Source organism: Strix uralensis, chromosome 35 (genome assembly GCF_047716275.1).
Source record: "Strix uralensis isolate ZFMK-TIS-50842 chromosome 35, bStrUra1, whole genome shotgun sequence".
NCBI lineage: Eukaryota > Metazoa > Chordata > Aves > Strigiformes > Strigidae > Strix > Strix uralensis.
In genome coordinates, this window is record NC_134006.1 from 1,511,767 (window position 1) to 1,533,981 (window position 22,215).

The following is a 22,215-nucleotide window of genomic DNA, read 5'->3' on the forward strand; positions in this document are numbered from 1 at the left end:
AGGGTGACACAAGGACTGGCAGATCCCGGGGGGGGGGACGGGGAACCCCCCCAAGAGGGGACAAAGGACATGGGGACACAGTTGAGATGCCCCAACCCACCCCCCCATGGGGACCTGGAGGGGACAAGGGGACCCCCAAGGACCATGGGGGGGACCCCAAAGTGGAGCTGGAGGACCCCAGGAGGGCCACGGGGACAGGAAGGGGACAAGGGACACGGTGGTGGCTTTACATCCCGGGTTTATTCCTCGCCCGGGCGTGGCTTTTCAATATGAAAAAAAAAAAAAGAAAATAAGGAAAAAAAAAAAAAGCTTAAAAAGGGAAAAACCAAACCAAAACCAGGATGGATTTGGGGGGGAGGGGACATGGAGGGGACAGGAGAGCCCCTGGTTGGGGACACGGGGGATGGGGCCACCCGGGAGCCCCCTGCAGCTGGACTGGTGGTTTTGGGTGGAAACGGGAGCAAATTGGTGCCCGGGGGGCTGCAATAATTTAGTGGTGATGTCACCCCCGGTGGGGGGGGGGGGGGACATGGGGGGTGACACGGAGGGGACAGTGGCTCAGCGGTGACAAGGGGCCTTCTGGTGACAACGGAGAGGGGACGGGGGTGACGATGATGGCAGTGAAGGACAGGGACGCTCCGACGACTCTCCGGTGACGATGATGATGGTGAAGGACTCTTCAGTGACCATGATGAAGGACTGGGACTCTCTGGTGACGATGAAGGACAGGGGCTCTGCGAGGATGAGGATGGTGGTGAAGGACTCTTCGGTGACCATGATGAAGGACTGGGTCTCTCTGGTGACGATGATGAAGGACGAGGACTCTCCAGGGACGATGACGATGGTGAAGGACTCTTCGGTGGTCACGAAGGGCTGGGACTCTCCGGTGACGATGGTGAAGGGCGAGGACTCTCTGGTGATGCCAGTGAAGACCGAGGACTCTCCGAGGACAATGACAAAGGCTGAGGGCTCTCCGAGGATGATGATGACGAAGGCCAAGGGCTCTCCAGTGACAACAGTGAAGGCCGAGGGCTTTGAGGACAACCATGAAGGCCAAGAGCTTTCTGGTGACAATGGTGAAGATCAAGAGCTTTTCTGGTGACAGTGACAAAGGGCGAGGGTTTTCTGGTGATGATGAGGAAGGGCAACAGCTCTCTGAGGATGATGATGAAGGCCAAGAGCTCTCCAAGGACCGCAGCGAAGGCCGAGGGCGCTCTGAAGACAGTGATGAAGGCCACGGGCTCTCCGATGACGATGGCTTTCTGGCGCCAACAGCGAGACCGAGGGCTCTCCGAGGACACCGATGAAGATCAAAGGGCTCCCCGAGGACACTGATGAAGGTTGAGGAGGATGACGAAGGACAAGGACTCTCCGAGGACGACGAAGGCCGAGGGCTCTCCAAGGACAACGGTGAAGGACGCGGGCTCTCCGAAGACGATGACGGCAGAAGGACGAGGGCTCTCCAAGGACAACACTGAAGGACGAGGGCTCTCCGAGGATGATGAGGGCTCTCCGAGGACGACCGATCCCTCAGGCCTCCTCTTCGGCCTCTTCACCGAAGTCCTCCTCCTCCTCGGCGGTGGCATCTTGGTACTGTTGATACTCCGAGACGAGGTCGTTCATGTTGCTCTCGGCCTCGGTGAACTCCATCTCGTCCATCCCCTCACCCGTGTACCAGTGGAGGAAGGCTTTGCGGCGGAACATGGCGGTGAACTGCTCCGAGATACGTTTGAAGAGCTCCTGGATGGCCGTGCTGTTGCCGATGAAGGTGACGGCCATCTTGAGGCCGCGCGGCGGGATGTCGCAAACGGCCGTCTTGACGTTGTTGGGGATCCACTCCACGAAGTAAGAGCTGTTCTTGTTCTGCACGTTGAGCATCTGCTCGTCCACCTCCTTCATGGACATGCGGCCTCGGAAAACGGCCGCCACCGTCAGGTACCGGCCGTGACGCGGGTCGCAGGCGGCCATCATGTTTTTGGCGTCGAAGACCTGCTGGGTGAGCTCGGGGACGGTGAGGGCGCGGTACTGTTGGCTGCCGCGGGAGGTCAAGGGAGCGAAACCGGGCATGAAGAAATGGAGACGCGGGAAGGGCACCATGTTGACGGCCAACTTGCGAAGATCGGCGTTGAGTTGACCGGGGAAACGGAGGCAAGTGGTGACGCCGCTCATGGTGGCCGAGACGAGGTGGTTGAGGTCACCGTAGGTGGGGGTGGTCAACTTGAGGGTGCGGAAGCAGATGTCGTAGAGGGCTTCGTTGTCGATGCAGTAGGTCTCGTCTGTGTTCTCCACCAGCTGGTGGACGGACAAGGTGGCGTTGTAGGGTTCCACCACCGTATCCGAGACCTTGGGGGACGGGACGACGCTGAAGGTGTTCATGATACGGTCGGGATATTCCTCACGGATCTTGGAGATGAGGAGGGTGCCCATGCCGGAGCCGGTGCCGCCGCCCAGCGAGTGGGTCAGTTGGAAGCCCTGGAGGCAATCGCAACTCTCCGCTTCCTTCCTCACCACGTCCAAGACCGAGTCCACCAGTTCGGCCCCTTCCGTGTAGTGACCTTTGGCCCAGTTGTTGCCAGCGCCGCTCTGGCCTGGGGTGGGGGTGGACACACGGTGGGGACGTCATGGAGGAGCTCCCCGGGGGAAACTGAGGTCTTGGGGAGGGGGGGGGGGTGGACTTTGGTTGCTCAGTTTGGGGGCTTTTGGGCCAACCCTAGGGACTATGGGGACCTCCATCAACACCCTTGGGGATGTCCAGCCAAACCCTGGGGACCCTGAGCTCCTTGGGGACCTCCATCACCCTACTTGGGAACCTTCAGCCCACCCTTGGGGACTCCATGCTTCTTGGGGACACCCATCACCCTCCTTGGGGACCTCCGGCCCACACGTGGGGACACCCATCACCATCTTTGAAGACATCCAGCAAACCCTTGGGGACACCAAGGGACTTGGGGACATTCATTCTTGTTCTTGCCTATCTCCAGGCCAAACTTGAGGACCTTGGGGACCTCTATCACCCTCATTGGGGAACTTCAGCCCAGCCTCGGGGACCTTAGGCTCCTTGGGGAGCTCCATCACCCTCCCTGGGGACCTCCAGCCCACCCTTGAGGACTTTATGCTCCTTGGGGACATCCATCACCGTCTTTGAAGACATCCAGCAACCCCCTGAGGACACTAAGGGCCTTGGGGACCGTCACTGTTCTTCTTGCCTACCTCCAGGCCAAGCTTGGGGATCTCCATCAACACCCTTGGGACCCTGAGCTCCTTGGGGAGGTCCAACCCAACCTTGAGGAATTTATATCCCTTGGGGACCTCCAGTCCACCCTTGAGCACTTTATGCTCCTTGGGGACATCCATCACCATTTTTGAAGACATTGAGCAAATCCCTGAGGACCCTAAAGACCTTGGGGACCTTCAGTGTTCTTCTTGCCTATCTCCAGGCCATCCTTGAAGACCCTGGGGACCTCCATCCCACCTTTGGGGACATCCAAACCAACCTTCATCACTTTGGGCACCCTGATCCCACCCTTGTGGGAACCCCCATCAACATCATTGGGGATGTCCAGCCAAACCCTGGGGACCCTGATCTCCTTGAGGACCTCCAGCCCACCCTTGAGGACTTTATGCTCCTTGGGGACATCCATCACCGTCTTTGAAGACATCCAGCAAACCCCTGAGGACCCTAAGGGACTTGGGGACCTCCATCCCACCCTTGTGGGAACCCCCATCAATACCCTTGGGGACCCTGAGCTCCTTGGGGACCTCCCTCACCTTCCTTGAGGACCTCCAGCCCACCCTTGAGGACTTTATGCTCCTTGGGGACATCCATCACCATCTCTGAAGACATCCAGCAGACCCTTGAGAACACTAAGGGCCTTGAGGACCTTCACTGCTCTTCTTGCCTATCTCCAGGTCCAGCTTGGGAACCTCCATCAACACCCTTGGGGATGTCCAGTCAAACCCTGGGGACCCTATGCTCCTTGGGGACCTTCAGCCCAGCCTTGAAGACTTTATGCACCTTGGGGATCTCCATCATCCTCCTCGGGGACATCCAGCCCACGTGTGGGGACATCCATCACCATCTTTGAAGACATCTAGCAAACCCCTGGGGACACTAAGGGCCTTGGGCACCTCCATCCCACCTTTAGGGACCTCTATCAGCCTCCTTTATGCTCCTTGAGGACACCTGTCACTGTCTTTGAAGACATCCAGCAAACCCTTGGGGACACTAAGGCACTAAGGCATTCTTGTTCTTGCCTATCTCCAGGCCAAGCTTAAAGACCTTGGGGACCTCCATCTCACCTTCAAGAACCTTGAGCACCTCCATCACCCTTGCTAGGTATCTCTGCCTGACCCTTGGGGACCTCTATCCTCCTCCTCTGAGTTCCCCAGCCTGACCTTGAGGACCTCCACCCCCCTCCTTCTCCATCTTCATGACAACCTTGGGCACCCTGAGCACCTCAGGGACCTCTGTCCAACTCCTGGGGACCTCCAGTCCACACTTCAGCTCCTTGGGGACCACCATCACTCTTCTTGGGGACCTCCAAGTGCTTTGGGGACCTCTTGTTACCTTTCTTGGGGACATCCAGCCCACCCTTAAGGTCCCCACCGTTCTCCTTAGGTATCTCCATCCCACCCATGGGCACCCTGAGCTCCTGAGAGCACCTATCTCCTAGGGGATCCCTATGCACCTCATTTGGGGACCCCTGACCCCTTTGGGGACCTCAACAACCCTCCCAGAATCCAAGGGGTGCAGCTCTGGGGACACAAGGAGACACCCTGGCCACCAAGAAGGGGACAATAAGGACCTGCCACCCTACTGTGAGGGCCGTCAAGGAGTGAGGGGTCACTCCACTGGGACTAGCACCCATGGGCCACCACTGGGACCCCATGGGCCACCACGGTGGGGACAGTGGGGACCCACCACCCCACCCCATGGTGATGGTCACCCAAAGGTAGCCACCACAGGGAGCTTCATAGCCACCAAGTGAAACCAACTGCCACCCTGCCATGACAGGATATCCCAGGGTCACCTACAAGGAAGGACATGGAGGGGGGGGGAACATGGGGGGACACCGGGTGACACGGGGACTCACCAAAAACGAAGTTGTCCGGCCGGAAGATCTGCCCAAAGGGTCCCGAGCGCACTGAGTCCATGGTGCCCGGCTCCAGGTCCACCAAGATGGCCCTCGGCACGTACTTACCCCCTGGGGACATTGCCATGTCACCGGGGTGAGGACGGTGACAACACCGCTGCGTCACCTCCCCACCCCCCTAAAAACCCCCAGAAACCACCCCAAAACCCGAGAAGGTGGAGGGAGGGTGTGGGGAGGAGAATGGGTGAGCTGAGCACGTCAGGTCTTGGGTGGAGAGGGATGAGGGGGGGTGATGGGGACAGAGGAGTGACAGCGGGAGGGTGACAGGGTGACACCGTACCGGTGGCCTCATTGTAGTAGACGCTGATGCGGTCGAGCTGGAGGTCGCTGTCGCCGTGGTAAGTGCCGGTGGGGTCGATACCGTGTTCATCGCTGATCACCTCCCAAAACTGGCGATAGGGGGTGGGGTCAGAAAGGCTCCACCCACCCACCCCACCCCCCATGCCTGGGGTACCCCCCTGAGTGGGGTTGGGGTGGCCCAGACCCATGGGTCCCTTGGAGGGGTGGGGTGGGGTGGAAGATCTGGGTCCTCCCTTGGGGCGGGAGGGGGCGGTATAAGGGGTGGAACTTGGTCAGGGGGTGTGTCTGAGGGGGTGGAGCCTGGGGGAGGAGGGGGAGCCTCATTGGATGAGCCAACCCTGGGGGCTGAGCCTGGAATCTTGATTGAGCAGCCAGTCCAGGGGGTGGAGACTTTAAAAAGTGGGCGTGGCCTCACTGCAGGAGCAAGACCAACCCTGGGGGCAGAGCCAAGCTGAGCAGCACCAATCAGGGCCAAGGGGGAGGAGCCAACCCTGGAGGAGGTGGGGTGTGTCAAGGGGCAGGGCCATCCCTGAGGGAGGCGGAGTCTCACCACCCGCAGGGGCGTGGCCAAAGTGGGGCGTAATCACCCCCCCACCCCCCCCCAAAAAAACGGGCAGGCGGGAACCGGAACCCGCGTTTGAATCGTGGAGGCGCTTCCAAAAACGTTTAATTTCAGAAATACCCCGAATTTGCTTTTTCCATCCCGCCCCAACAATACCCATCTCTTCCCTCAAAAAAATTAAATTCCGAAATTCCCATTTTCCTCCTCAAAATCTGCCCGTGGGGGGTGGGGCGGCTGGAAACAAAGGGTGGGGGCGGGGCGGGCACTCTGGGGACCCCAACACCCCCCCCAAGGTCATGGGGAGGGGGGAGACAGGGCCACGCCCTTTAGGTGAAAACAGGCCAAAACCCCGCAATTTTGGGCTGATGGCGGAGGAATGGGTTAAAAGTGGCGATTTGGGTTAAAAAAGATCATTTGGGAAACTGAAAAACTGCATTTACGGGCATCCCAGCACTGCAGGTTTTAGCGAGCTAAAATTACAGTTTTTGGTGAAAAATGCTGGCGTGGGGCAGTAAAAAGAGAATTTTGTGGCTAAAATTTTAATCATGGGATGAAAAAGTCTGGTTTTTGGGGGGAAAAAAACCTAATTCGGGCACTGGAAAGTTTGAGGCTAAAAAATGCTTCTTGTGAACAAAATGGTTTTAATTTGGAGTTGCAAAAAAATAGTAATTCTGGAGTGAGAAAAGCCTATTTTGGGGGTAAAAACTGGTATTGTGACGTTAAAAAACCCATTCCGGAGCAGAAAAAAATGCTTTTTGGAGTCAAAAAGGCTCATTTTTAGCCATTTCTGAGAACAAAGATCCTATTCTGAGGCTGAAAACGTCCATTTTGGCGGCACTAAGGTCCTGTTCTGCGGCCGAAAACGCCCATTTTAAGGCAAAAACTGTCGTTTGTGAGGGGAAAGCCTCATTTTGGTATAAAAAAAATAATTTGGGGCTGAAAAAAATGTTTAGGGGTGGAAAACCCTATTGTGAAGCAGAAAAAATACTGTTTTGGCACAGAAAAGAACCTATTCCGAGGCCTAAAACATCCATTTTGGGGCCGAAAGTACCTTTTTGCATAAAAAATCCCCTATTCGGTGGTCAAAAATCTATATTTTGGAGCAAATTCCCCGAATTTGGGGCAGAAAAATATGCATTTGGGAGCACAAAGATCCTATTCTTGAGCTGAGGACCTCCATTTTGGGGCTGGATACCTCCATTTTGGGGGCTGAAATCCCCCATTTTAGCTGCAAAAAAATCCACTTCGGACTGAAAAAAAAAAAAAATCCTTGTTGGGGCTGAAAAGCTCCTTTCCGGTCCTCAAAAACCCACTTTGGGGCAAAAATAAAGCTGTTTGGGGACTGAAAAATGACATTTCAAAGAACAAAGATCTTACTCTGAAGCTGAAAACCTCCATTTTGCATCTGGAAAATGCTTTTGGGGGCAGAAACCCTTATTTTAGCGCTACGAAAAAAACATTTGGGGGACAAAGAAAATAATTTTGGGACTAAAAATCTTTATTGCGGGGCCGGAATCTCTTTTAGGGGACAGAAATGCCCATTTTAGGACTAAAAAATTTATTTCAGGGAACAAAGCTTATTCCGAGGCCGAAAAACCTCCATTTTGGGGCCGGAAACTCCAACTTTGAGGCTAAACTTCTCCATTTACGTCTGAAAACCCTCTATTTTGCGTTCCAAAACCCTATGTTTGGGCTGGAAAAGAAAATATTTCGGGACAAAGAGATCCCATTTTAAGAGCAAAAAATACCCACTTTGGAAATAAAAAGACTCTCCTGAGAAGCGGCACGCCCCTATTTTTGGGCTGAAAACCTTTATTTTGGGCTTAGAAATCCTTTAAGGACGGAAAAGCCCCGTTTCGCGGCCGAAAACGCCGTGGGCGGCACGCCCCATGTGGGGGCAGAAATCTTTATTTTGGGGCACAAAACTCTCATTTTAGATTAGAAAACGCCTACGTGGTGGTCAAAATACCTAATATGGGGGGTGCAGACCCCATTTTTTGGGGCCAATACCCGCCATTCTGGGGCTCAACAAGCTGCAAGGCGCAGGATGCCGTGATTTTGAGTTAAAAATCGCAGAATTTGGGCTTTTAAAACATCGCTTGGGGAACGTGTGTGTGAAAACCCCTGGTTTTGGGCTAATCCGCCCCGTTTTTTAGGCTCTAACCTCTCATTTTAGGGATGAGTTTGCTCTAATCGAAGCAAAAATCGCAGATTTGGGGTCGAATATCGCTAAGGGGGAATTCAGGGGGCCGAATAAATAATTTTTTTTAATGAAAAGCGCTATTCTGGGGCTGAAAACCCGCATCCCGGGGCCGCTGCCCTCAGGCGCGGCGGGAAACCGCCATTTTGGGGCCGCGTGAGAAGAAGGGGGGAGGGGCGGGGCGCCCCCATTTTGAGGCCGGAAACCTCCATTTTGGGGCCGAACCTCTTCACTTTTGAGGCCGAACCCCTCTATTTCGGAGCCGCGCTTTTCATTTTAGTCTCTCGCCGGGCGAGAAATGCTCGATTTTAGGCTGAAATCGCCCCGATTCGGGTCCGCCTTTGTCTGCGCGCGGAGGGGGAGGAGCTTCTTAAAAGGGGCCGCGCCGCTGTGGGAGGGAAGAATGGGGGGGGCCACCACCCCCCCACCCCCCGACCCGATGCCGCCCGCCCGATGTTCACCTTGGCCCCGATCTGGTTGCCGCACTGGCCCGCCTGGATATGGACGATCTCCCTCATGGTGGCGGCGCGGGTCGGGCTGGGCGCGGTGACGGTGCCGGAAAGGTGGGCCCCACCCGGTCTTAATGGGCGATTCGGTGGCGCAGCCCCTTTAAGGCGGGAGCGCTGTTGCGAGCGCGGCGGCGGCGACAATGGCGGCTCCCGCGGTCCCGCGGCGCCTCATATAGACAAAGCGGCGGCGGCCGGCCCCGCGCTCCCATTGGACGGCGACGCCCGCTCGCCGCGCTCCCATTGGACGGGGCGTGCGGGAGGCCCCGCCCCCAGGGCGCTGCTTGCACATACCCCCTCACTGCGGCCACTCCGCCGCCTCTCTATGGTTGGAGGCGGGCGCTCTGCCCCGCCCACAGCCGCGCTGCCAGGCTTCGGAGGACCGTCCCGGCCCCTCTCTATGCTCCGCGCTGGACGGACGCGCGCGGTAGCCAATGGGAGCGGCGGGTGGGCGGTGACGCGGAGCGGTGACGGCCAATAGAAGCCGGGAGGGCGGGACAGGGGGCCGGCGGAGCGGGAGGGGTGAGTGTCGGGGCCTTGTGAGGTGGTTTGGGGGCTCCGAGGGGCGGTTTGGGGGGGGTCCCTGAGGCAGTTGGAGGGTGAGGGGCACTTGGGAGGGGTGTGGGGCAGTTTAAGGGTCCCTGAGGCAGTTTAGGGCCATGTGGGGCAGTTGGGGGGGTCCCTGGGGTAGTTTGGGGCTCTCTGCGGCAGTTTGGGGGGGGTCCCTGAGGCAGTTGGAGGGTGAGGGGCACGTGGGAGGGGTGTGGGGCAGTTGGGGGTGTCCCTGGGGTAGTTTGGGGCTCTCTGTGGCAGTTTGGGGGGGGTCTCTGGGGTAGTTTGGGGCTCTGGGTCAATTTGGGGGGTCCCTGAGGCAGTTTAGGGCCCTGTGGGCAGTTGGGGGGTTATCCCTGGGGTAGTTTGGGGCTCTCTGTGGCAGTTTGGGGGGGACCCCTGAGGCAGTTGGAGGGTGAGGAGCACTTGGGAGGGGTGTGGGGCAGTTTAAGGGTCCCTAAAGCAGTTTAGAGCCCTGTGGGGCAGTTGGGGGGGGTTGCTGGGGTAGTTTGGGACTCTCTGTGTCAGTTTGGGGGGGTCCTTGGGGTAGTTTGTGGCTCTCTGGGTCAATTTGGGGGGTCCCTGAGGCAGTTTAGGGCCCTGTGGGGCAGTTTGGGGGCATCCATGGGTAGTTTGGGGCTCTAAGGCAATTTGGGGCGTCCCTGGGGCAGTTTGTGGCTCTCTGGGTCAATTCGGGGGGCTCTCTTGGGGCAGTTTGGGAGCTCTCTGGGGCAATTTGGGGGTCCCTGGGGCAGGATATGGGACTGGGAAGGGCAATTTGGGGTGGCAGTTAGAAACCAGGGGGGCATAAGGAGCTGGGGGGCAGTTGGGGGGGGGCAGCTGGAGGATGGGGGAGGGAGTTGGGGGGGTCCATTGGACCCAGAGGGGCAGCTGGGGGGGCAGTGGTGACCAAGGGCCATTTGAGGGGGGGCAGTTGTAGCTGAAGGGGGGCAGTTTGGGGGGCAATTGGGGACTGGAGGGGGGGGAGTTGGAGGGGGCAGTTGTATCTGTGGGGCAGTTGTTCCCCCCCCTCAGACCATGAACCGAAGATGTCACCAAGGCCTCAGCACCGTGGGGGGCACAGGTACGTGTGGGGGGGGTGTGTCCCCCCCCAGTGTTGGGGTCCCCTCCTGGACACCTGAGTCCCTTGGAGGGGCCAGGGGGTTCCCGGACGCCGGGGTCCCCATGAAAGGGGGTGTCCTGCAGCCCCCCGGATGCCTGGATCCTCTTTAGGGTGGAGACCGGAGCCGGGGCCCCCCCTCGCCAGCGATTCGGAGGACGACGAGTTGCCCTGGCGTGAGTGTGCGGGGACGGGGCGGCGGGGGAACGCGCTGTTATCGTAGGGCCTACAGAGACACAACGAGGTGGTGGTTATGGTAGGACCTACATAAACACCACCAAGACAGGGGAAGACAGTGGGGGGAGGGAGATAAGCCTGGATGTCTGGGTCTGATAGGACTCTCTGGAGTTACTGTAGGTCCTACAATAATAGTTGGTGCTCTGCTCCCCTAGGCCCTGCCCTCAGAGGTGCTGCCTCACCCCGAGTCGTGCCGGAGAGGTGGGTGAAGCCCAAAAACTTATTTCCCTTTGTGGGTTCAGGATCTTTGGGGTCCTTTTAGGGGTGGGCCCGGATGCCTGAACCCCTGGCCTTCACCCCTGCAGTGACCCGGAGGAGCCAGATGTGCACCCAGATGTTCAGAGGCCCCGAAAACGCTGCCGCACCCTTACGTGGGGCCACCTCCCAGATGTGGCCAAACCCTGCCCGGATCCAAACGTCGGAGGACCCAAAAAGCGCCGTTTTGGCCCCCAAGCCGCCCCAGATCCAGATGTGGGGAGAAAAACAGCTGCTCCGAGTGTTCAGCCCCCAAATCACCCTCTGAACCCCCGAAAGGTGGCGGGTCCAGATGTTGATCCAGATGCAGAACATCTAGAAGGCACCAACGTGTGTCTTGATGTCAAAAGCGATACAGCTGTGGAGGTACTCCCCAAATCTGCCTTTTTTCACCCAAACAACTGTGACCAGGCCACCCCGGAGGTCAGCAGTGACACAGATGTGGAGGAAAAGGGCCCGAATCCAGATGTTGGAGATGCCAAAAATGGATGTCGGACGCTTGTGGTGGACAGCGACACAGATGTGGAAGAAGCCGAGTTTTGCCCCGACGTTGAGAGCACAAAAATACGACAAACTGCCCAAAACGTGCCTAAAACCTCAGGTGTGGAGATGGACCCCCAGAATCCAGATGTTGGGGGTCCCAAAAATGGATGTCGGACACTTTTGGTGGACAGTGATACAGATGTGGAGATGGAGAGCTCAAACTCAGCTGTCGAAGGGGTCCAAAATCAGATGCTCACGGTGGACAGCGATACAGATGTGGAGGAGGATAGAGCCTATCCAGATGTTGGACGCTCCCAAACCCATCGAATGACCCAAAATGTACCAAAAACCCACAATATTGAGATGGAGACTCCCAATGCAGATGTTGGAGGTTCACAAAAGGGACATCGGGTGCTCGTGGTAGACAGTGATACAGATGTGGAGGAGAATGAAGCTGATCCAGATGTTGGATACACTAAAACCCACCAAAGAACCCCAAACATACCAAAAACCCAAATTATTGCGATGGAGACGCAAAATGCAGATGTCGAAGGATTGCAAAAGGCTCATCACATGCTCGTGGTGGACAGCGATACAGATGTGGAGGAGGACGGTTCAAATCCAGATGTTGGGTGTCCAGAAAGCCACGGAACAGCCCCTGGAGACCCAGATGTGAAGGTCAAAGCCATAAATCAAGATGTTGAAGGGCGACGGATTCTCCTGGTGGGGAGCGATACAGATGTGGAAGAGGACACTTCCAATCCAGATGTTTGGGCTCTGAAAACCCATCAAGCAACCCAAAATGTACCAAGAAACCCACATCTGGAGACGGAGAGCCCGAATCCGCGTGTTGTAAGACCACGAAACAACCGTTATGCACTTGTGGTGGACAGTGATACAGATGTGGAGGAGAACGAGGTGGATCCAGATGTTGAGTGTCCAAAACCCCATAGAATTACCCACAAAAACCCAGATGTTGAGCTTAAAAGCTCAAATCCAGATGTTGAAGAAGCCCAGAATGAACCTCAGAACCTGGAGGTGGACAGTGACACCGATGTGGAAGAAGACAACCTGAGTCAAGGCGTTCTTCACCCAAAAAGCCATGAAACACCCCAAAACACCCGGAAAGACCCAACGGTGGTGGTGGAGACCCCGAATCCAGATGTTGGGGGCCTCAGCCACGGCTCAGTGACCTCAGGCGGTGACAGCGATACAGATGTGGAGGACCTCAACCCCCTTCCCGATGCTGGAGCTCCGGAACCACACGCAGCAGCCCGTGAGGTCCCGGATCCAGTTGCTAAGATGGCCGCTGTGCCAGATGTTGACCCCAAGGGGCGGACGCGGACCAATGATGATCCAGATGTGAAGGCCTCATTCCCAAATCCAGATGTTGACGCCCTCAAAGCCCAGTGCCCGGCCCCAAATGTGGACAGCGATAAAATCGTTGGGAACAACGGTGTCATTCCAGATGTTGGGGCGGTGCAGGGACATCGGGGCACATCTGGTGACCCAGATGTGACGGCGACGCCCCCAAATCCAGATGTTCCCTCTCCAGCGAGCCCCCGGGATAGCAGCGACACCGACGTGGAGGAGGTGGCCCCTACTCCAGCTGTTCGAGGCCTCCGGAGCCGAATCCGGTTCCAAAATCACCCCCATCCAGATGTTGCGTGTCCCACCCCAGGCAGCGATACCGATGTGGAGGAGGCGGACCCAAAACGCTGCAAATTGTCCCCAAAAAGGCAGGATTTTCCCCCCGAGCCAGAGCGCGACGCAGAGGCGGAAAAGATGTTCCCAACCCATCGCGTCGTAGCCCCAGATCCAGATGTTGGGCCCCAGCGCCGCAGCGGGGCGACCCCGGCCGGGGGCAGGGATCCAGCTGTGCTGCCAGATGTTTCCGCCCCTAAATCGCCCTGTTTGGACCCAAATTGGAGTGTCGGCGCTGATGGAGGATCTGGGAGCGCCGGGGCCATTCCCCACAACGGGGCCACGGGTGCAGCGGTGACAGAGTGTGACACTGAGGGTAAGCGGGGCCCCCCCAGACTCCTGGGGGTGCCCCCCCCCGTGGATGCCTGGGGTCCCCCCAAATACCTGGGGCCCCCCCAAATCCTGGGGCCCTTCTCAAGGCTCTTCCTTCCCTCCCCCCCTGCCCTTTTCCAGAAGACCCCGACCTCTTTTTGGAGCCCACCCAGAGCTTCTTGCCACCGGTAGCCGAGGGTAGGTGGCCCAGATACCTGGGTGTATGTGTGTCCCCCCCCCCCCACCCCAGGACACCCGGGTGTCCCCCAAAACACCTCGATGCCTCCCCCCCCCCCCCCCCCAAGGCTACCTGGGTCCCCAGTGTGACTCTCCCGCAGGCGCAGCCTCAAGTTGGGACCCCGAGGAGCCCACCCAGCCCTTCTGCCCCCCCGAGGAGGAAGAGGAGGAGGAGCAGGAGGAAGAACAGCCCCTCCCAAAGCCCGCCCGGGATTTGCTGGACGTTGGGGTCCCCCCAACGGTGACACCGACCCAGGAGGGGACAGGGAGTGGAGCAGCCACCAGTGGGGAGGTGAGTGCGAGGGGAGACACCCCCCACACCCCCCCCACCCCACCCTGGGACCCCCCAAGGGGGACCCAGGCACTGACACCCCCCCTGCCAAAGGTAGGGGAGGGGCCTCGCCGCAGCCAGCGCCTGGCCAGGAGCCGAGGGGGCGGAGCCTCAGGGGGCGGAGCCTCAGGAGAAGGCGGAGCCAGCAGGGGAAGGGGCGGGGCACCCCCTGTCCCCACCCCTGTGCGGCGCAGCCCCCGCCTCCAGGCCCGCCCACCACCACCACCACCCCCGGAGCTGCCAGTCACGAGGGGGCGGGGTCAATCAGAGCCCCGCCCACCGGCCAAGCCACGCCCCCGTCGGGCGGGCCCCGCCCCATCACGGATTCAAGCGGAGGTGGGTGTTGCTGAGGGCGGAGCCTAAGGGTGGTGGGCGTGGCCAAAATATGGGGCGTGGTTGTGGGTGAGTGGGGTCTCCATGGGGCCCTGCCCTTGCTGGCTGCTGATTGGTGGAGACCAGGGTGGGGTGTGGCTAAAAGGGGGGGGTGGGTGGGGCTTGTTGGGATGGGGCGGGGTCTCATCCCACGGCTCCACCCCCCAGGAGGAAGAGAAGGAGCCGCCAGAGGTCACCAGGCCCCAGCTCCGCCCCCGGGGGGGCCCTGGCTCCACCCCCCCCAAGGTATTGTGGGAGAAGAGAGGGTCAGCACCCAGGGGTGTCCCTCGGTGTCCCCAATGTCACCTTTGAGTGTCCCTGTGGTGTCCCCAGCTGGTGTTCATGGGGGTGGGAGTAGCCCCAGGGATGTCCCCTATGTGTCCTCACAATGTCTCCATGTCCCCAGGTGCTCTTCACAGGGGTGGTGGCCACCCCAGGGATGTCCCCGGCATGTCCCCAGCATGTCCCCATGTCCCCAGGTGCTGTTCATGGGAGTGGTGGCCACCCCAAGGATGTCCCCAGCATGTCCCCAAATCCCCAGATGCTCTTTACAGGGGTGGTGGCCACCCCAGGGATGTCCCCAGCATGTCCCCATGGTGTCCCCATGTCCCCAGGTACTGTTCACAGGGCTGGTGGCCACCCCCAGGGATGTCCCCAACATGTCCCCGCATCCCCAGGTGCTCTTCACAGGTGTGGTGACCTCCGCAGGGATGTCCCCAATGTGTCCCCATGGTGTCCCCACATCCCCCACTGTTCTTTAAAGTGGTGGTGGCCACCCCAGGGATGTCCCCAAAGTGTCCTTGCGGTGTCCCCATGTGCCCAGGTGCTGTTCACAGGGGTCGTGGCCTCCCCGGGGATGGAGGTGGCCCTGAGGACACTGGGGGGGTCCATGGCCACCTCCGTCTTCGACTGCACCCACCTGGTGACCGACCGCATCCGACGCACCGTCAAGTTCCTTTGCGCGGTGGCCCGCGGTGTCCCCATCGTCACCCCCGAGTGGCTCCACAAGGTCCCAGAGGGGTGGGGGCCTGGGGACAATGAGAGGGGCCTTGGGGACAGGAGAAGGGACCTCGGGGATAAGGGGGGGGGGGTCTTTGGGGATAAAGGAGGGGTCCTGGGGGACAGGGGGGTTCTGGCTGACAAAGGAGGGGTCCTTGGGGCAAGGGGCGTCCTTGGGGACAGGGGATGGTGGCCTTGGGGACAAAGGGGGGGGGGTCCTTGGGGACAAAGGGGGGGGGTCCTTGGGGACAGGGGATGGTGGCCTTGGGGACAAGGGGGGTCCTTGGGGACAGGGGATGGGGTCCTTGGGGACAGGGGATGGTGGCCTTGGGGACAAAGGGGGGGTCCTTGGGTGCAGGGGATGGTGGCCTTGAGGACAAAGGGGGGGTCCTTGGGGACAGGGGATGGTGGCCTTGGGGACAAGGGGAGTCCTTGGGGACAAAGGGGAGGTCCTTGGGGACAGGGGACGGTGGCCTTGGGGACAAGGGGGATCCTTGGGGACAGGGGATGGTGGCCTTGGGGACAAAGGAGGGGTCCTTGGGCACAGGGGATGGTGGCCTTGGGGACAAGGGGGGACCTTGAGGACAGGGGGTGGGATCCTTGGGGACGAGGGGCCTTTGGGTGACAAGGGCAGGGGCCGTTTGGGGATGGGAGGGAGCTGGGAGGGGGGATGTCCCTGAGGTCGGGGGGTGCCACCGCGTGTCCCCCGTGTGTCCCCAGAGCGCCAGCAGTGGCCGTGTCCTGGGGGCGGGTCCCTTCCTGGTGCAGGACAGGCAGCAGGAGCGACACTTCGGCTTCAGCCTGGCCCAGGCCCTGCGCCGCGCCCGCTGCCACCCCCTGCTCCAGGTGACTGTCCCCAACGGTCCCCAACTGTCCCTAAGTGGCCCCAGCTCTTCTCAAGTGGCCCCAACCCTCCCTGAGAGGCCCTGAACCCCGCAACAGGTGGCCCTGTCCCCCCACCGAGTGGCGCACCCACTGGGTGACACAGCGCCTGCTGTCCCCTGCTGTCCCCTGCTGTCCCCCGGTAGCGCCACGGTGGCCCTGTGCCCCCAAGTGTCCTTGTCCCCCATTGACTTAAGTCCCCACCCTGTGGTCTCAGAGGCTTGGGGGTGGCCAGTGGGTGTCCCCCCTCCTCCGCTGGTGGCCCTGAGGGACCACCCTGTCCCCAAAAGTGTCCTCGGTCCCCCAAGTTGTGTCACCACACCCCCCCCCATATGGCCTCGGTCCAGTGTGGTAGACTTGGGGGTTGTCCCAGGGAGGGACTGACAGACGTGTCCCCTCTGTGTCCCCTCTGTGTCCCCAGGGCTACGAGGTCCATGTCACCCCCAACGTCCGCCCCGAGCCCGAGCACATGAGGGACATTGTCACCTGCAGCGGTGGCACCTTCCTGCCCACGATGCCCGACACTTACGGGGTGAGGGGACAGTGGGGACGGGGCGGAGGGCGGGGGGGGGCGGGGCACGTGGGGGGCCCAGAGCCACCAGGGAGGGGACATTGGGAGACATGAGGGGCCCAGAGCCACCAAGAGGGGGGACATGGGGGTCCCAGAGCCACTGGGGAGGGGACCAAGGGGACATCAGGGGACATTGGGGGCCCAGAGCCACCAGGGAGGGGACCAAGGGAACATCAGGGGACATGGGGGGTGCCAGAGCCACCGGGGAGGGGACCAAGGGGACATTGGGGGTCCCAGAGCCACCGGGGAGGGGACCAAGGGGACATTGGGGGATGTTGGGGGTCCCAGAGCCACTGGGAAGGGGACCAGAGGGGTGTTGGGGGGACATCGGGGGGGGGGGGGTGTCCCAAAGCCATGGGGGGGGACATGGGGGGTCCCAAAGGGTGTTGGGGGGAGGTGTCAGGGGGTCCTGGGGAACTTTGGGGCTCCCCAGGGGAATTGGGGGGGGGGGCCATCAGAGTTGTGGGGTCCTGGGGGGGGGGGGGGGGTCAGGGTGTCTTGGGGGGCCCCATTGGGATCAGGGGCTCCGGGGGGGGGTGCCTGGGGGTGTCAGGACATCCCAGGGGTCCTGGGGGGCCCCATTTGAGTTAGTGGGGTCCTGAGGGGGGGAATTGGGGGTGGGGGGGGTCCCATTGAGGTTGGGGGATCTGATTAGAGTTGGGGGGTCGGGGGGGGGGGGGTGGGGAGCTGCTGGGGGCCCCGGGGGGTTGGGGTCCCACTGTGGGGGGAGGTCAGGACATCCCAGGGGTCTCGGGGGGTCCCATTTGGGTTAGTGGGGTCCTAGAGGGGGAATTGGGGGGGGGGGGGTGTCCCATTGGGGTTGGGGTCTCCTGGGGGTGGTGCTGGGGGGGGTCAAGGTGCCCTGGGAGGGGGTCAGGGCATCCTGGGGGCTTTGGGGGGGTCCTACTGGCGTCAGGGGCTTCCAGGGGAATTTGGGGGGGGGGTCAGGGTATCCCAGGGGTCTTGGGGGGGTCCCATTGGGGTTGGAGGCTCCTGGGGGGATCCTGGGAATCCCAGGACATCCCAGGGGTCTTGGGGGGTCCCATTTGGGTTAGTGGGGTCCTGAGGAGGGTAATTGGGGGTTGGGGGGGTCCCATTGAGGTTGGGGGGTCTGATTAGAGTTGGGGGGTCCGGGGGGGGGTGAGGAGCTGCTGGGGGTCCCAGGGGGGTTGGGATCCCACTGTGTGGGGGTTCAGGACATCCCAGGGGTCTTGGGGGTCTCATTTGGGTTAGTGGGGAATTGGGGCATAATTGGGGGTTGGGGGGGGGTCCCGTTGGGGTTGGGGGGTCTCATTAGACTTGGGGGTCTGGGGGGGGGGGGGGGGGAAGCGGAGGAGCTACTGGGTGTCCCGGGGGGGTTGGGGTCCCACTGTAGCACAAGGGGGGTCAGAGCATCCCAGTCTCTCCTGCAGAGGATCCCACTGGGATTCCCAGGGGGGGCAGAGGGATACTGGGGACCCCAGAAGCTTTGGGGTGCTCGGGGGGGGGTCCTACGCCCCCCCAGTGACCCCCCCGCTCCCCCGCAGCCGCGGCGGCTGGTGATCTCGTGCGAGGCGGACGCGGGGTGCTGGGCCCCGGCGCTGGGGGCCCGTTTGCCCTTGACCTCAGCCGAGCTGCTGCTGACGGGGCTCCTGCGCCAGCGCCTCCAGGTCCAGCCCTTCCTCCTGCCCCCCCCCTGCTTCCCACGGGACCCCCCCAAATCTCCCAACGGCTCCTACAGCTCCATTGGGGATCCCTCATCCCCCCCCCGAAGGGTCCGGGGAGGTGCAGACCCGTGGGCGGAATCGGGGACCCCCCCGGGATCCCCCCGGGACCAGGCGGAGGCCGGCGGCCCCCCCCACCCGCCAATAAAAAGGCGTTTGGCAGCAAAAAAAAAAAAAAAAGGGGGTGATTTGGGGTTTGGGGAGGGGGGAAATGGGGGTGTCACCTCCCGGGTGGGGCTGGGGGACCCCAAGCCCCCCCCTCAAGCTTTTTGGGGACACAGGGGTGTCCCTGGGGGTGGGGGATTGCAAGATGTCCCCTCTTTTGAGTCACCTCCTGCATGGGGAGCCCCAAACCCCCCTTTTTTGGGGGGACGCAGGGTTGTCACCCCCTCAATGGGGTGGGGGACCCCAATTCTCCTTTTTTGGGGGGACACAGGGGTGTCACCTCCTGGGTGGAGGACCCCAACCCCCCCCTTTTTCAGGGGACATGGGTGTGTCACCCCCCCCAGTGGGTTTGGGGACCCCAATTATCCTTTTTGGGGGGACACAGGAGTGTCACCTCCCTGATGGGGTGGGGAACCACACCCCCCCCCCCATTTTGGGGGGACACAGGGACATATGGGGACAAGGAGGGGACAGGGGGAGACACAGGAGGTGGCAGAGATGTGGAAGGGACATGGGGGGGGGGGAGGGGAGGTCCCTGTACATGGCTGTGGTGGCCCTGGGGCCACCAGGACCCTCTTGAGCCACTGTGGTGGCCTTGGGGACATTGGACTTGCCTGTGGGGACAGGAGGACCCCCTTGTGTGGTCCTGGTGGCTTTGGGGACACCAGGAACCCACTTAGAGGGGACACAGAGGGGACACGAGACAGGTGACACTTAGGCACATGAAGGGGACACATGGGAGGGGACGTGGGGACACGGGAGGGAATGTGGGGACACGAGGGGATGTGGGGACATGGGATGGGGACACGGGGACACGGGAGGGGACGTGGGGACACTGGGGGGGACGAGACATGGGATGGAGTCACGGGGACACTGAGAGGGATATGGGGACACGGGAGGGGACATGGGGACACTGGGGAGGACATGGGGACATGGGATGGGGACACAGACTGGGGGGGACGTGGGGACACAGGAGGGGTGTGGGGACACAGGAGGGGACATGGGGACATGGGATGGGGATGCGGGGACACAGGAGGGAATGTGGGGCCGGGGGGGACACAGGGACACAGGATGGGGACATGGGGGGACGTGGGGACAGGGACACACATTTGGGGACAAAGTGACCCAGAGCCAGGATTGCAGCAGTGACACGTTGATGCCAGTGGTCCGCAACAAAGCCACTTGTCCCCAACGAAGCCACCATCCCCTACCGCGGTCCCTGCGGCAGTAGCCCCGGGAGGGCGGCGGTGGCCTCCCGGCAGCGCTGGGCCACAACGGTGGCCACGGTGGCATTGGGGGTGACCAACAGCCCCCGGACCTTCTGCAGTGTCCCCAGGAGGTGGCCACGGGCCAGGCGGGCACTCGCGTCCCACAGCGCCTCGGCCACTGTCACCGCTGCCAACAGGTCCTCAGGGCCACCAGGACCCCCCTGGGCCACCCCAGGAGCCTCGGGGCCACCGTGTCTGGTGGCCTCGATGTCCTCAAGGCGACACCGCAGGTGACGGTAGAAGAGGGTGGCCCCGTGGCAGGCGGTCACCAAGCGTCCCAGGGGCTCGTGGGCCACTGCCACCAGCCGTCCCCGCTCCCTGGCCACCATCGTATCCAACATTGTCACCACGGTCGCCTCGGTGGCTTTGGTGGCCGCCTGCAGCCCTTCGCTGGCCTCAGCCACTCGTGTCGTGTGGGTTTCCACTGCCTCGGCCATCGCGGCCCACTCCGAGGCCACTGGCAGGGCCCGGGCGGCCTCCAGCACATCCTGGCATGCGCTGGTCTCACGGGCCACCGCCACCGCCAGGTTGCCCTTGCTGACCCCAGTGGTAGCCCCCGTGGTAGCCACGGCCCCACAGGCATCCTGCAAGCGCATGGCGTCCTCTGCTATCGTGGCCCAGGCGGCCTCTACCGATGCCACCGACTCCCGCCACTTACGGGTGATGGTGGCCACGGTGGCCCAGTTGTCCCCCGCGGTGGCCAGTGCACGACGGAGGTAGGTGGCCTCCCCCTGACGGTGCTCCATGGCCCGGCAGATCCTGAGAATGAGGGTGACCAGCCCAGCCCGCAGCGAGCCCGCTGGCTTGGCCAGGGGGACATCCCCTGGGGTGGCCCCCAGCTCGCCCAGGATGGCCACCACGGTCACCAATGGCTCCAGCAGATTTGGGGACACCTGGGGACAGGGACACAGCCAGTGGCAGGGTCCCCCCATGGCCCTTGTCCCCTCTGAGGTCCCCTGATGGCAGCCAGGGGTCCCCCAATGTCCCCTGTCCCTGCCATTGTCCCCACGGTCCCCCTGGGGTCCCCCCCCCCATTCCCGGTGACCCCACGTCCCTCCCCATCCCCCTGTCCCTGCTCTTGCTGTCCCCTGTCACCGCTGTTCCCTGCCAAGCCCTGTCCCCTCTGCCACCTCTGTCACCCCCCTGCCACCCCCATCCCCTCTGTCACCCTCCTCTTCCCACTGTCACCCCCCTGCCACCCTGACCCAGTGCCCCTGCCACCCCCCTGCCACCACTGTCCCTCTTCCACCCCTTCTGCCACCCCCTGTCCCCTCTGTCACCCCCCTGCCACTCTGATCTTGTCCCCCTGCCACCCCTGTCCCCTCTTCCACCCCTTCTGCCACCCCCCTGTCCCCTCTGTCACCCCCTGCCACCCTGATCCTGTCCCCCTGCCACTCCTGTCCCCTATTCCACCCCCTCTGCCAACTCCTGTCCCCTCTGTCACCTCCCTGCCACCCGTGTCCCTTCTTTCACCCCCTCTTCCACCCTCTCTGCCTCCCCCTGTCCCCTCTGTCACCACCCCTGCCACCCCCCGTCCCCTCAGTCCCCCCCCGACCCCTCCCTGTCCCCCACCTTTCCCCCTGCCCCTCCCCCCACCAGCCAGTTCCGAGATTTGTCCCACCTCGGGGGGGACGGTGGCCCCGGTGGCCTCAGGGGTCTCCATAGGTGGTGGCAGCGATGGGGACGAGTTGGGGACACGCTGGGGACACGGCGGGGGGACACGCGGGGCTGGGACGGGGCGGCAGCGGTGGCCTCACGCAGTCCCGGGCCTGGGCCAAGCTCGGCCCACGGGGGTTGGGCGAGGGGACGCTGCCAGTGGGGACGTCACCCGCCCCGTGACACTGCCACGGCCACCCACCGCCCTCGGGGGGTCCCCCCCGTGTCCCCAACGGGACCCCACGGCTCCCAATGTCCCCTCCATGTCCCCGATGGGAACCCACGGCTCCCAGTTTCCTCCCCCCCCCCCCCCCTCCCCCAGCTGTTCTCAGCAGGACGCCGCGGCCTCCAGTGTCCCCCCCGATGTCCCCCGATGGGCCACCCGCAGCCCTCAGTGTCCTCTGTTGTCCCCCCCAGTGTCCCCCATTGTCCCCAATGTCCCCAACAGGATCCCCTGCCCCCCGGTGCCCCCTGATGTCCCCAATGCACCCCCATGCTCCCTGAGGTCCCCCCAAAATGTCCCCAATGGGTCCCCAGCACGGCCACCCACAGCCCTCAGTGTCCCCCAATGTCCCCCCTGATGTCCCAACATCCCCCGATGTCCCCAATGTCCCCCAAAGGATCCCCTGACCCCCAGTGTCCCCCGA

At 61.8% G+C, this 22,215-nt stretch overlaps 3 protein-coding genes across 3 annotated transcripts; 1 reads left to right on the plus strand and 2 right to left on the minus strand.

Annotated features, from left to right (window-relative positions):
- Positions 1 to 221: 221 nt before the first annotated feature.
- Positions 222 to 8,872, minus strand: TUBB (tubulin beta class I). Its single transcript, XM_074854400.1, has 4 exons — positions 8,677 to 8,872; positions 5,434 to 5,542; positions 5,094 to 5,204; positions 222 to 2,588 (listed from the first exon to the last, which is right to left on the minus strand). Exons 1-4 carry the CDS (start codon positions 8,731 to 8,733, stop codon positions 1,531 to 1,533), a joined length of 1,335 nt encoding a protein of 444 aa, XP_074710501.1. The 5' UTR covers positions 8,734 to 8,872; the 3' UTR covers positions 222 to 1,530.
- A 346-nt stretch (positions 8,873 to 9,218) lies between these two features.
- LOC141936868 (uncharacterized) lies at positions 9,219 to 19,046 on the plus strand. The gene is made up of 14 exons (XM_074854210.1): positions 9,219 to 9,243; positions 10,309 to 10,357; positions 10,507 to 10,569; positions 10,786 to 10,831; positions 10,936 to 13,388; positions 13,526 to 13,582; positions 13,723 to 13,913; positions 14,007 to 14,288; positions 14,493 to 14,570; positions 15,148 to 15,333; positions 16,044 to 16,169; positions 16,627 to 16,737; positions 18,303 to 18,673; positions 18,989 to 19,046. Exons 2-14 carry the CDS (start codon positions 10,312 to 10,314, stop codon positions 19,044 to 19,046), a joined length of 4,068 nt encoding a protein of 1,355 aa, XP_074710311.1. The 5' UTR covers positions 9,219 to 9,243; positions 10,309 to 10,311.
- Positions 19,047 to 19,781: 735 nt separating this feature from the next.
- On the minus strand, positions 19,782 to 21,682 carry LOC141936896 (uncharacterized). The gene is made up of 2 exons (XM_074854254.1): positions 21,534 to 21,682; positions 19,782 to 20,805 (listed from the first exon to the last, which is right to left on the minus strand). Exons 1-2 carry the CDS (start codon positions 21,573 to 21,575, stop codon positions 19,852 to 19,854), a joined length of 996 nt encoding a protein of 331 aa, XP_074710355.1. The 5' UTR covers positions 21,576 to 21,682; the 3' UTR covers positions 19,782 to 19,851.
- Between the last annotated feature and the right edge of the window lie 533 nt (positions 21,683 to 22,215).

Coding starts and splice junctions, on each gene's coding strand:
- LOC141936868 (XM_074854210.1), top strand. CDS start 10,312: ATGAACCGAAGATGTCACCAAGGCCTCAGCACCGTGGGGGGCACAG. Junction 14,289..14,492: donor CATCACGGATTCAAGCGGAG/GTGGGTGTTGCT, acceptor TCCACCCCCCAG/GAGGAAGAGAAGGAGCCGCC. Junction 15,334..16,043: donor CCCCCGAGTGGCTCCACAAG/GTCCCAGAGGGG, acceptor GTGTGTCCCCAG/AGCGCCAGCAGTGGCCGTGT.
- TUBB (XM_074854400.1), bottom strand. CDS start 8,733: ATGAGGGAGATCGTCCATATCCAGGCGGGCCAGTGCGGCAACCAGATC. Junction 5,543..8,676: donor GCAACCAGATCGGGGCCAAG/GTGAACATCGGG, acceptor CCCTATCGCCAG/TTTTGGGAGGTGATCAGCGA. Junction 5,205..5,433: donor CTACTACAATGAGGCCACCG/GTACGGTGTCAC, acceptor CAATGTCCCCAG/GGGGTAAGTACGTGCCGAGG.
- LOC141936896 (XM_074854254.1), bottom strand. CDS start 21,575: ATGGAGACCCCTGAGGCCACCGGGGCCACCGTCCCCCCCGAG. Junction 20,806..21,533: donor GGGCCACCGTCCCCCCCGAG/GTGGGACAAATC, acceptor CCCTGTCCCCAG/GTGTCCCCAAATCTGCTGGA.